The sequence below is a fragment of the Notolepis coatsorum genome, assembly GCF_963971535.1.
Source record: "Notolepis coatsorum genome assembly, chromosome: 1".
Taxonomy (NCBI): Eukaryota; Metazoa; Chordata; class Actinopteri; order Aulopiformes; family Paralepididae; genus Notolepis; species Notolepis coatsorum.
The window spans coordinates 12,764,315-12,778,673 of NC_140165.1; the positions used below are offsets into that span (position 1 = coordinate 12,764,315).

Sequence of the window (14,359 nt, forward strand, 5' to 3'; positions counted from 1 at the left end):
GAAGAATTTAATTAGTATAGGTCTCGGTTCCAGACACTTTTAGTGACCTTTAAATCTAAATGCAGCTTCAAGGGCGTCTCCTTCCCATTAGAAACACTACAGGAGGGGGCGGCTGGGTGGCGTAGCGGAGATTGCGCTCGTCACCAATGCAAGAGACTCCGGTCTCGACTCCCCGAGTCAGCATTGCCTGCGGCTTGGGCCAGTCGTCATACTATCTCAATTGGCAGAGGTAGCGGGTGGAAAGTCGATGGGTGGGGATTGGACGTTGTGGACAGCGACTCCTACAGGTCGGTTGGGTGACGCCTGCACAGCAGAGACAGGAAGTATCGAGGGCAGCGTGAGCCTCCCACACGTTACTCCTCGCCACTGAGAGTCTGCGCTGTCTGGTGAAAAGATGCGACAGGCTGCCTCCTCGTGTACCGGAGGGGACACGTGATGCAAGGCTTCTATCCTCACTACAGACGACCAGTGGGAGGCATAGTCTAGCAACGTTCAAGACAGGGGAGGGGAGAATTGGCGATACGAAATTGGGATGGGAGAAAAAAGAAAAAAAAGAAAAGAAAAAAGAGTCACTGCTGGAGAGTGAGGTTCTGTCTGTGATTATCCCTCATTGTAGCCCATTGAAGATCAAAACAGTTACAGTATTACAGTCAAACCGTACTGTGTAGGTTCATAATCCTTGATGGAGGTATAGATTATTTAATTCGTATACCGTTACAACTAGGGATGCTCGATATTGGCTTTTTTACCGATACCGATATTCCGATATTGTCCAACTCTTAATTTCCGATACCGATATCAACCGATATCAACCGATACCGATATATGCAGGGTTTCCCCCCCCAAAAAACTGAATAATTTCAGGTAACTAATAATTTCACTGGATATATATATAACAAATATTGTTATTGTTTTTCTTTTTTTTTTTAAACCGATACCGATATTTTCCGATATCACATTTTACTGCCGATATCGGCCGATAATATCGGTCGGCCGATAATATCGGACATCCCTAGTTACAACCAATAAAAAGGTAAATGTTTTAACTTAATCTTTGAGAGACTGTTTTATATCGTAATCTTTTTTATTTATTCGTACATGGAATTGTTACAGTCCAACATTACATATAGTTCACTTAATATGCTCCACTAAATTCCATGGCCGAAAGGAACAGGAAGAAGAAAATTCTTATTTGTACCTGCCCCTACACACATACAGTACACTGATAGACTAAGTGCAATGTTTACCAAACCAAACAAAATGTACATACTTATTTAGCAGAAATGGAAACATCAACACAATTAAATTAACATAAATAAATACATGTTGTGTATCTATCAGTTCAATTGCATATTTAGGTTCAAATAAAAGGCATATATTTAGGTTTATTGGTTTCCATGGTAACTACTACAGCACCCATATGCCTCGCCAATCTCCGACCAATTACTACCGATGACCAAACGAGGGGTGTCCCATTTCAACCGAAAGGTTTCAACCCCTATCCCTTGTAGGTCCGGTTTGAAGGGCCACTACCCAGTCGAGGGCACTAGGAAGGGGGTTAGGTACCTTGAGCGTGGTGAACTGGTAGGGGACGTGTCCCTGGAAGGCCTCGTGGATGGCGGACATGGTGTGAGCCGTCTTCTCCCAGAAATGGACCAGGGTGGTCTGGGGGGGAAAAGAATGAAGAACATGTTCATTCATGATAACCTACAACCCGTCTGGTGACAGGAAACCACCCCCTGCTGTGTGTTTTTCTTTTTGGGCTTTCTGTATTTTTTCACCAATCCCAATTTAGTCATTATGCCAACTCCCTTCCTGGTCGTTGCGCACATTGCCCCACTGTTGGCCTGGGGAGGGTGTAGAACTACCACATGCCTCCTCCGATACATGTGGAGTCGCCTGCCGCTTCTTTTCACCCGACAGCGAGGAGTTTCACTGGGGGAACGTAACACGTGCAGAGGTTCACGCTATTTCCCCCAGATCCCCTCCCTGCTGAACAGGCCGACCAGTCGGAGTCGCAGTTTACAACGACCAGGACACATACCCCACCGGCTTCCCACCCGCTAACACTGCCTATTGTGTTAGTAGGGACGACTGACCAAGCCGGAGGTACCGCTGACAGCTGGATTCGATCCCAGAGTGGTGCGGTGGTAGGCGAGTGCTTAGTCCACTGCGCTACCCAGCTGCCCCCTTGCTATGTGTTTTAACCCTAGTATTGTTACCAGCCATGATCTATATGCATCCCATCTATTAACTGACAGTGTGTTGAACAGTGGAACACAGCGTCACCACGTGGCCTCCATTGATGATTTGTTTAAAGGTCACATCTGCACAGAACGCTGAGAGTGGGACGGAGGAAGAGGGATGGAGGGAGAGAGAGAGAGGGAGAGAGAGAGAGAGAGGGAGGGAGGACTTTGCTCTGCATCGTCAATCAATGGTCAAATAAATATTTGATTCATTTTTGTATTATTTCTGTGTATCAGCAAAATGTATAGATTTTTATGTTAGTAGAAAAAGGGGTAACCACTGCGCTCAGACAGGTGTGTAGTCCAACATTAATTAAGTTACAAAAATGGAGTAGGGACCGCACTCGAGGAAAGTCGTTGTTTTTATTTTATTTTAATATGCACAAGTTGTATAACGCACAAAACGTTTTCAGCCATCCGGCCTTCATCAGTGTGTAGATTTTTATGTTAGACATTGAGGGAAATTAAGATTCTCAGATTTTTTACAAACCGCCGCTTATCAACTAACCGGTTAATCGGCAGGTGACGTATGTTGCTCAGTAGTTGCTGATGTCTGCTCAGGAGGTTTGAGTGTTTGCTCAGACCAAAAAATTAAGTAGAGGGAACATTGGTCCCAGGTATCATCTCTGGGATTACATGCGATTAGCACAATTACTTTTTCGTTGTACTGTGCTTTGCTGTATAATGACAAAACATTTGAATCTAATCTAATCTAATCTGGCCATCTCTGCCCAAACCGGAAGTACATTTACGCAGAAAAGACTAAGCACTAATAGTCTGTTTCTTTTTCTGATAACTACATCACTGCATAACCATTCAGACAAGCTTCACTTTTGGTTATTAGCAATACTCAGTATGCACCCAATTCAACGTTATAGCCGCATTCTCTTTCAAACTCAATTTGATTGCGGATGTCCTGACTTGGTATAAACTGGTGCCTGTGTTTAGCAACGCTGTGACGTACAAGCATAGAGACAGCTCTGCATAGGAGTGTGGCCAAATGTTTATTTTTGCACACATAGTTTCCCAACCTTTACTGACAATAGGTAATTGACCCATCTCGAACCCTGCCCTCTTTTCTTGATCCTCCAAATCACAATTGTTGCTTCCCTCAGACCAGCCAAGGTATATATATATATAAAAGAAGGAAGGGTCATCATGTCAATTCATGTATGATGAATTGAAAATGGGGGACCCTGATGTAAACAAGACGAAAGTCTTTCTCTGGTCTGCATCCCCTTAACAATTGTGTGTATTGAGCTGTACTGTACCCATTCTGCAATCTGTTTTCAATCAATCAATCACTGTATAGCGTGAGAACGCACATTGGTGCCAAGTAGGCTTGCCGTGGTAGTCGGTGGTACAGGTGTTCAGGTATCTACAGAGTACACGACTTGCATCTACAGAGTACACGACTTGCATCTACAGAGTACACGACTTGCATCTACAGAGTACACGACTTGTATCTACAGAGTACACGACTTGTATCTACAGAGTACACGACTTGTATCTACAGAGTACACAACTTGCATCTACCGAGTACACAACTTGCATCTACCGAGTACACGACTTGTATCTACAGAGTACACGACTTGCATCTACAGAGTACACGACTTGTATCTACAGAGTACACGACTTGTATCTACAGAGTACACGACTTGTATCTACAGAGTACACGACTTGTATCTACAGAGTACACGACTTGCATCTACAGAGTACACGACTTGCATCTACCGAGTACACGACTTGTATCTACAGAGTACACGACTTGTATCTACAGAGTACACGACTTGTATCTACAGAGTACACGACTTGCATCTACCGAGTACACGACTTGTATCTACAGAGTACACGACTTGCATCTACAGAGTACACGACTTGTATCTACAGAGTACACGACTTGTATCTACAGAGTACACGACTTGTATCTACAGAGTACACGACTTGTATCTACAGAGTACACGACTTGCATCTACCGAGTACACTACTTGTATCTACAGAGTACACGACTTGTATCTACAGAGTACACGACTTGTATCTACAGAGTACACGACTTGTATCTACAGAGTACACGACTTGTATCTACAGAGTACACGACTTGCATCTACAGAGTACACGACTTGTATCTACAGAGTACACGACTTGTATCTACAGAGTACACGACTTGCATCTACCGAGTACACGACTTGTATCTACAGAGTACACGACTTGTATCTACAGAGTACACGACTTGCATCTACCGAGTACACGACTTGTATCTACAGAGTACACAAGAGTACACATCATTAAAAATGTATTAAAACACGTAGACGGACAGACACAGCGGTTCAACGCAGCCGCATGACGTCAGATCAAAGTGAGCGCTCTATACAGATAACAAGCGCCATTGTGTGAAATGGTGTGACCGGTAATACCGGTGTTGTTGTCATGAGTTTATTTAGTCGTGGGAAATTCCACATCACCGCGACAACCCTGGTCAGTCGGTGCCAAGTGTGGAGTCGTTCAGTTCGGCCGACGTCGAGTTGAAGGGGATCGGCCGCCTCCTCGTTTAGGATCCGTCATTTAAACAGGTCATCACCTCGGATGTCAGAATCATCTGCAATGTGTTGCATTGTTAACTAGCTAACATTTGATATATTGGTTGATGATATATTTCCTCAGATAGCTTGTATATTTTTAATACAGGCTTCAATCAAACTGGCACCAAAGTCTGGCACCAAGTAGAGCATATAACTGACGTGATGATGACCCTTCCTTCGTTTATAGTTTCCTTGGGACAAACAGGGAAGTCCACAGTTGCGATTGGACGATCAAGAAGAGAGGGCGGGGTTTGAGATCAATTGGTCAAATTGTTTTAAGTCGCATCTTCTCTCAACCTAAAATGGTGAATATTTGCCACACTAACCAGGCATCAGAAACATGTCCACGACCATAGTGCCTGGTGGTCTTTGGGTCAATCAGATTTAACCTTGTGGGGGGAAATGGTTAATAGCCATTACCACCACCCAACTCAGTCAGTCAGTCACACACCTGGTAGGTGCAGAGGGAGTGAGACTCAGTTTAGTCACTCACCTGGTAGGTGCAGAGGGAGTGACACAGCTCACCTGGTAGGTGCAGAGGGAGTGAGACAGCTCACCTGGTAGGTGCAGAAGGGAGTGAGACAGCTCACCTGGTAGGTGCAGAAGGAGTGAGACAGCTCACCTGGTAGGTGCAGAGGGAGTGAGACAGCTCACCTGGTAGGTGCAGAAGGAGTGAGACAGCTCACCTGGTAGGTGCAGAGGGAGTGAGACAGCTCACCTGGTAGGTGCAGAGGGAGTGAGACAGCTCACCTGGTAGGTGCAGAAGGAGTGAGACAGCTCACCTGGTAGGTGCAGAGGGAGTGAGACAGCTCACCTGGTAGGTGCAGAGGGAGTGAGACAGCTCACCTGGTAGGTGCAGAGGGAGTGAGACAGCTCACCTGGTAGGTGCAGAGGGAGTGAGACAGCTCACCTGGTAGGTGCAGAGGGAGTGAGACAGCAGGTTGCAGCGACTGGCTCCCAGCATGTCCACCTTCTGACAGACGTCGTTCTTCAGCTTCTCAAACTGACTCTTTGACCCTCGAACCTGAGCCTGGACCTGGGGAGGGAGAGGGAGAGGGAGAGGGAGAGGGACATCAATAAAGAAATGTAATATAATTAACACCAGCCAAAAGAAAGGGCACTTTTTAACTCCTGAGGGCGAAAGGGAGGGGCTCAAGCCCGCTTGGGTCCTATATGTACACACACACACACACGCACACACGGTCCCCCCCTTACCTTACGGAACTTCTCCAGCTGCTTGTAGGTGTCTGGGTCCAGCTCCTGGGACACGTCCTTCATCCAGAGCAGGGCCCCTCTGTACTCCGTGCGCGACCTCTCCATGTGCCCCACCGTCAGCAGCGTGTCGGCGATGGCCCTCCGCCGAAACGTCTCCACCTCCTGATGCATGCGGTGGAGCGCAGGGCACAGCGCCAGCCTGACAAGAGCGTGTGTGGAGATAGTTTATACTTTAGTTCTATGTTAAATTTTTTTTTTACATTTTGTGTATCGACCGATATAGATACCTGGGAGTCGAGATCGATACCAAAACGATAAAAAAAAATTCAAAAGCATGCCTGTGCTGAACCCTTAATACTTTACTTTGCAGAGTTATGTACTGTGTGAGCCAATCGGAAGATTTGACACATTTTGGATCGGTTGAACAGAGGAGACAGCCAATCGCCAATCGTCTTACTTATCTTTGAACAAACGTGCCTATTGGTTCACTGAGGCTCATGAGATGAGATACTTTGGTATCGACATTTGGTATTGAATGACCTCGACGGTATCGAAGCAAGTCGTTGGATTTCGATACCAATGTGTATCGGTGTGTCCTGTCTACTGTCTACTGTGTCCTGTGTCCTGTGTCCTGTGTCCTGTCTACTGTGTCCTGTGTCCTGTGTCCTGTCTACTGTGTCCTGTGTCCTGTGTCCTGTCTACTGTCTACTGTGTCCTGTGTCCTGTGTCCTGTCTACTGTGTCCTGTGTCCTGTGTCCTGTCTACTGTGTCCTGTGTCCTGTCTACTGTGTCCTGTGTCCTGTCTACTGTGTCCTGTGTCCTGTGTCCTGTGTCCTGTCTACTGTGTCCTGTGTCCTGTGTCCTGTCTACTGTGTCCTGTGTCCTGTGTCCTGTGTCCTGTGTCCTGTCTACTGTGTCCTGTGTCCTGTGTCCTGTCTACTGTGTCCTGTGTCCTGTGTCCTGTCTACTGTGTCCTGTGTCCTGTCTACTGTGTCCTGTGTCCTGTCTACTGTGTCCTGTGTCCTGTCTACTGTGTCCTGTGTCCTGTGTCCTGTGTCCTGTCTACTGTCTGCTGTCTACTGTCTACTGTCTACTGTCTACTGTCTGCTGTCTACTGTCTACTGTCTACTGTCTACTGTCTGCTGTCTACTGTCTACTGTGTCCTGTGTCCTGTCTACTGTCTACTGTCTACTGTGTCCTGTGTCCTGTCTACTGTCTACTGTCTACTGTGTCCTGTCTACTGTCTGCTGTCTACTGTCTACTGTCTACTGTCTACTGTCTGCTGTCTACTGTCTACTGTGTCCTGTCTGCTGTCTACTGTGTCCTGTGTCCTGTGTCCTGTCTACTGTCTACTGCAGGGGTAGGCAACCCTAGGCACGCGTGCCTGCATAGGCACGCGGGGGCATTTGCATAGGCACAGGGGGCAGCACTAAAAAAAAAAAAATTATTTAATTTTTTTTTTATTTAAATTTTTTTTTGCTTTGAAATATTATAGTGAACTATTTTGCACTGTTGTCGCATTTATCTTGTTGAAATCCTCCCACAGGTTCTTTTTACTTCCACATATTTAATTGAGACCCTTTATTTGTTTATTATTTCAATTTAGCTGGAAATACATTGCTACATCATTCAGTAACTATAACAGAGCCTTATAACAAAAACATTATTACGGTCACCATTGTGACCAGTGGGATTAATCAACAAATTGTATTATTTATTTTTCTATTTCATTGAACATTGCACATGTTAAAAGCAATTTTTTTACTCAAAATGTGAGTATTACCAAGTCAACTTGTGTTCTTAAAACAATGACAATAAACATAGTTTTATTAGGTTGAAATAATGTGGTTGTGTACTTATTTTTCTGTTAACTTATTATGGATTGAAAACTGAAAACCTTAATGCACAGTAACTGAACTCAATATTTGTAAGTTCTGGTAACTAATAATTTTTTTTTTACAGTGTAGTCTTGCGATCAATCAAAACTTATTTACACGATATACCTCACATTCACCCTCCATTCACATCCTGGTGTTCTCCTGGTGTTCTCCATTAGGCCTGTAGGTGGAGCTATGACAGCACACGTACAGTACACACACCGATGGTGTGTGATGTGTCCAAAAATGAATGGGCAAATGTGAGTGAAATGGTCGCACTGTATGCAGCTGTTTGTCTGCATTGCATTCCCCCCCCCCAACTCAGATTTAGGGTTGATACAACCATCATAATAATATTGTTAATAATAACAATAACAATAATGATGTAATAATGTAAAAATTATCATTAAAAAGAACTGATTATGAGAAAAAAATATTACGATGCATGGAATATTGTTGAGGCACACTAGTTACAACTATATTTCAAACAGGCACTCCATGTCAAAAAGGTTGCTGACCCCTGGTCTACTGTCTACTGTCTGCTGTCTACTGTCTGCTGTCTACTGTCTACTGTCTACTGTGTCCTGTGTCCTGTCTACTGTCTACTGTGTCCTGTCTACTGTCTACTGTCTACTGTCTGCTGTCTACTGTCTGCTGTCTACTGTCTACTGTGTCCTGTCTACTGTGTCCTGTGTCCTGTCTACTGTCTACTGTCTACTGTCTGCTGTCTACTGTCTGCTGTCTACTGTCTACTGTGTCCTGTGTCCTGTGTCCTGTGTCCTGTCTACTGTCTACTGTCTACTGTCTACTGTGTCCTGTGTCCTGTCTACTGTCTACTGTCTACTGTCTACTGTCTACTGTGTCCTGTCTACTGTCTACTGTCTACTGTCTACTGTCTGCTGTCTACTGTCTACTGTCTACTGTCTACTGTCTACTGTGTCCTGTCTACTGTGTCCCGTGTCCCGTGTCCTGTGTCCTGTGTCCTGTGTCCGCTGACCTCTGCTTGGCCGAGGTACACAGGGCCTTGCTGGTGGCCTCCATCATGTTGCCGGCCTTGGTGCGGTCGTGTTCGGCCTGGAAGCGCAGGAAGAGGCCCAGCTCGTTCTCCTCCTGGGACAGGTCTGCTCCGGAGAGGAAGAGGAGGAAGAGGAGGAGGGAGGTTATTGGACAGGATCTACTAAAATGAGATGGATGTTTGACCAAAATGATAAACATGACTTGATGCTTTTTTTTTTTTTTTTTTTTTACTTTTTTTTTATCGTTTATCGCTTTTCTGGTCAAGCATGACCGACAGTTGTAGAGTGAAACGGGAGGGAGAACAGGGGAAGACATTCGGCAAATGACGGCGGGTCCGGGAATCGAACTCGGAGTCAACCAGAACCGTGACGCAGCACGGCTCCTCCCGACGCAGAAATAGCGCCGAGATACGCGGTGAGCTACTGGAGCTCCCGATGCTTTTTTCTTACATAGTACTGTATATTTGTATGTCTCTAAATGTCTTGATGAATTGAACATTCATTTAAGTACCTGTATTATTCAGTACATTAAAATTAAACTTCTTCAACTTGAACCTGTGTGGAATGTGTATCGGGTCATCGGTGTGTGATGGAGGAGATAATGGTCAGCTGCCCGACAGAGCCTTTATCCTCTCCTCTGACGGAGGCTGTGTATGTGTGAACTGTAAAACCCCACAGTCAGAGCTACTGTACCAGATCGGTCTGAACTGTAAAACACCACAGTCAGTTGCGGGGAGGAAACTGGAGGAAACCCACAAAGACACAGGGAGAACATGCCAACTCCACACAGAAAATACCGGGATTTGAATATTTGCATCTCTGTGGGGTCCTTATCAAAACAATTGCTTATCAAACCCATTGTGTTTACTGATATACGGTATACCATATAAACCATTAAGAGTGGGTGTCAGACAAGAGGGAAGACTGTCAAGTTTTAAACTGTGGATACCAAACAGAAGGTAAAGATGCCTTTGTAATCAGTAATCCAGAACTATTTCATTGCACTGTAAAGAAACAGATTTTATAGTATGTCACATCAATGTCATTAATGTCTTTCACATTCTACTAAAACTGAAACAAACCATAAACAAGGTGGCCTGTTGGGATGTTAGATCCTAATGTGAAAAACTGATTTTATGTCAGTACTGTATATTTTAAATAAAAATGATATTTTTCCCCCTCCATTTTCCTCCGATTTTCTCCCATCCCAATGTTAGTCGTATGCCAATTCCCAGTCCCTTCCTGGTCGCTGCGCACTTACCCCCCACAGTCAGATCATCTGGGAGAGTGGAGGCTACCACGTGCTTCCTCCGACACACGTCCAGCCAATCACCGCTTCTTTTCACCTGGCAGCGCGGATTCTCATTGAGAGGGCGTAGCGTGTGGGAGGATCACACTATCCCCCTCAAGTCCTATCCGCGCTTAGCAGGCGCCCCGACCGAACTGTAGGAGTCGCTGTTTACAACGACCCGGACCCACCCCGCCAGCTTCTCCCACCCTCTAATACAGCCAATTGTATTAGTGTGGACGGCCAGCCAAGCTGGTGACAACCCCGGAGCTGTGAGCTGGATTCGAACAGGCGAATCCAGCTCACAGCTCCGGGGTTGGTGACGAACGCAATCTCCGCTCGGCCACCTAACCGCCTGTCAGTACTGTATATGATTGAATTGATTGAAAACTTTAATGAACATATTGCAGAATGGGTACAGTACAGTACAGCTCAATACATACAATTATTATTATTATTATTATTATTATTATTATTATTATTATTATTATTATTATTATTATTATTATTATTATTATTATTATTAATTATTATTTGTAGATCTGGTATGTCATAAATGTCATAGATGTAACAGTACTGTCTATCTGTATGTCATATGTTATGATGAATTGAAAATGGGGGACCCTGATATAAACAAGACGAAAGTATTTTTCTGGTCTGCAGCCCCTTAACAATTGTGTGTATTGAGCCGTACTGTATTGTACCCATTCTGCAATCTGTTAATAAAATGTTCAATCAATCAATCACAAATGTAACAGTACTGTATATCTGTATGTCATGTATGTCATAAATGTCATGATTAGATGAGTAGATTAGATTCTTATATCTGTATATCACGCTAATGTCGCACCAAGTCAAGTCAAGAGTTTTATTTGTCACGGCATACAAGTATACAATGAAATGCGGGGGGTCTTGCCCGCAACGATTGTGCATAATACAATAGTAATATATAATAATATAACCAGTAACACGTAGCGAGAGAGAGAGCGAGAGAGCAAGAGAGCGAGAGAGCCCCCCCCCCCCCCCCCCCCCCCCCCCACCCCCATCCGCATGCGCAGTAGTGCACCGCACGGTACAGGCCCTGATGCCCCGCCCAGACATTGGGCTCTTCGGCACTGCAGATTTACCCTATTGCACAATACGGAAGCTGGATTCTCTCTCTATGATGGTGAACAGGTTCTGGACGTGACTCACGTGAGATCCTCTGCTGGTACTTCTCTATGACCTTCAGGAGCTCCGTGCAGGTGGACTGGACCGAGCGGAAGAACTGTAGAGACACACACAACATACATATAGACACACATCATGAAGGTGGACTGGACCGAGCGGAAGAACTGTAGAGACACACACAACATATAGACAAACATCATGAAGGTGGACTGGACCGAGCGGAAGAACTGTAGAGAGACACACAACATGTAGACACACATCATGAAGGCAACATACACACAATATCTATACAACACACAACATATAGACACACATCATGAAGGCAACATACACACAATATCTATATACAACACACAACATACACACAATATATTTACAACACACACAACATATAGACAAACATCATGAAGGCAACATACACACAATATATATAGAATATATTTACAACACACAATATAGACAAACATCATGAAGGCAACATACACACAATATATACACAACATACACACAATATATTTACAACACACACAACATACACACAATATTTATACAACACACACAACATACACACAATAAATGTACAACACACACAACATATAGACAAAACGAAGGCAACATACACACAATATATATAGACACACACACACAATATACATACAAACAACACGCACACAACATACACACAATATACATACAAACAACACACATGCAACATACACACAATATACAGAAACACAAAAAAAGTGGAGACTTACAGTTAATTACAGTAAAAGAATGGATAGTTCAGATGTTTGGAACCGTAGTCCCATGAAAATCAACTGCGTGTGCACTGTGTGAGTTACAGCACAGGACTCTACTGCACTGATGGTTCGTGAGGAGGCAACAAGGGCTCGGGTTCCAGGAATCACAACTATCCCTTTAAAAAGGAACATCCCAACATTTTGGGGAAATTATCTTACCGTCTTCTCCAGAGAGAGACAAGAAGATAGATGGATACCAGTTTCCTCTCTGTGCGTTCAGTAGAAAGCTATCTGGCTGCACGTTAGCCTAGCTTAGCACAATGAATGGAAGCGGACAGTGCCGGTTAGCCTAGACATTGTCCAACTAACACCTCTCCCAAAGGCTAACCGGCACTGTCCGCTTCCATGCATTGTGCTAAGCTAGGCTAACGTGCAGGCGCGTTCATTTAGCGCAACATATTCTGAACAAACATTCTTTCACATTTTTGTCCGCCTGCCTGTCTGTGTCTCTGTCTGTCTGTCTGTCTGCCTGTATGTATCCCCGTGTGTCTGTCTGTTGGGAGAGCAGTCAGTCCAGGCTGACTGTGGTAATCAGGGGGAAATGAAAGACAGAACAACACACACTTAAATCACGACCCTCCACTCTCTGATTGGAAAGAGATAAGGACCCTTAAAAAATATATATGTAAATGTCAGGATTAATTCCTCTCCCTCTCTCCCCCTCTCTCATGGTCATGGCAACACAGATTGGGAGCCCACTCAGGGCTTACTGACGGATGACTTTTCGAGAGGGATGCTCACTTAGGATGGGAGAGAGGATGGGAGAGAGGGTGTGTGTGTGTGTGTCATGCGTGCTTTAGAGAGAGATTCTCGGAGGGTAGAGTAGAATGCATCAGACGTGTGTGTGTGCATGTGTTTTACAAACAGATTCTTACTTGGGATGGCAAGTTATAATGTAGCAAATATAAGGCTGTGTGCACTCTTCCACTATGGTATCGATGATTTGTGGAAGCTGGGAAGACTGTGTATATAAGTGTATAAAGTGTGTGTATATATATATATATGACAGATGGAGCTTGCAGTTGATTCAATGCACCTCGATGATAATCTTCAATGCACTGCATGTTAACATTCTTAAAAGAACACGCCAACATTTTGGGAAATTAGCTTAGATTAGAAATTAGATAGCGGACATGACCAGTTAGCCTCGGCATTGTCCAACTAACACCTCTCCCGAAGGCTAACCGGTCATGTTCGCTTCCATTCATTGTGCTAAGCTAGGCTAACGTGCAGCCAGATAGCTTTCTACTGAACGCACAGAGAGGAAACTGGTATCTTCTTGTCTCTCTTTGGAGAAGACGGTAAGCTAATTTCCCAAATTGTTGGCGTGTTCCTTTAACGTTAAGTGTGCGCAATTAGTACTAGATATCTCTGTCTCACTGTTTGTGTTTCTCCGTAACCGTATCTACCACCTTGACTGTATTTTCAGACCTATAGGACCTGCTGTAAACTGATGATGAATAGTTTATTTTCTGTCTTTGTTTACAGATCAATCAAAAACACACGTGTGTGGACTTTCAAAAGAAAAAGAAAAAAAGAAAAATCGCAAATGTACATATTCAAAGTAAGCTCACACACAAAATCCAAACTCAATAAGCAAAAAAAGGAATAGGCTGAAGCACATGCTTATTTTTGCCTATCCTTTACAATTCTTAAAAACTAAATATACTTTAATATAAGAAAGAAAACTTGGGGGTGGCTAAGGGGCACAGTGGGCAAGGCGCTCGCCACTAACGCAGGAGATGCTGGGTTCGAGCCCAGCTCTCGGTGTTGCTACCGGCTTGGCTGGTCGTTCATACTAACACAATTGGCAGTGTTAGGGGTGGGAAAGTGGGTTGGTGCGCCTGTACAGCAGAAGCAGGAAGTATCGGGGGCAGCGTGAGCCTCCCACGCGTTACTCCTCGCCACTGAGAGATTGCGCTGTTCAGGTGAAAAGATGTGACAGCTGCCTCCTCGTGTACCGGAGGGGACATGTGATGCAAGGCTTGGTCCTCACTGCAGCCGACCAGTGGGAGGCATGGTCTAGCAACGTTCGAGACAGGGGAGGGGAGAATTGAAGGGAGAATTGGCGAGGCGAAATTGGGATGGGAGAAAAATAAGGAGAAAAAGTGGATAATTTTTTTTTTAAATATGCTGCAAGATATAATTTTTATTTAAACATTTTTTTT

The 14,359-nt window shown here is 44.5% G+C and overlaps 1 protein-coding gene across 3 annotated transcripts in view; it reads right to left on the minus strand.

Annotated features, from left to right (window-relative positions):
• The window catches only part of ical1 (islet cell autoantigen 1-like), a 44,166-nt gene that overhangs the window by 17,346 nt on the left and 12,461 nt on the right, over nt 1-14,359 (minus strand). For all 3 annotated transcript variants that reach the window (XM_084335778.1, XM_084335777.1, XM_084335776.1), the window contains exons 4-8: nt 11,416-11,488; nt 8,915-9,038; nt 6,041-6,239; nt 5,736-5,861; nt 1,567-1,665 (exon numbers count right to left, since the gene is read on the minus strand). In XM_084335778.1, coding sequence (XP_084191904.1) covers nt 1,567-1,665; nt 5,736-5,861; nt 6,041-6,239; nt 8,915-9,038; nt 11,416-11,488 — 621 coding nt within the window. The remainder of the gene's footprint in view (nt 1-1,566; nt 1,666-5,735; nt 5,862-6,040; nt 6,240-8,914; nt 9,039-11,415; nt 11,489-14,359) is intronic.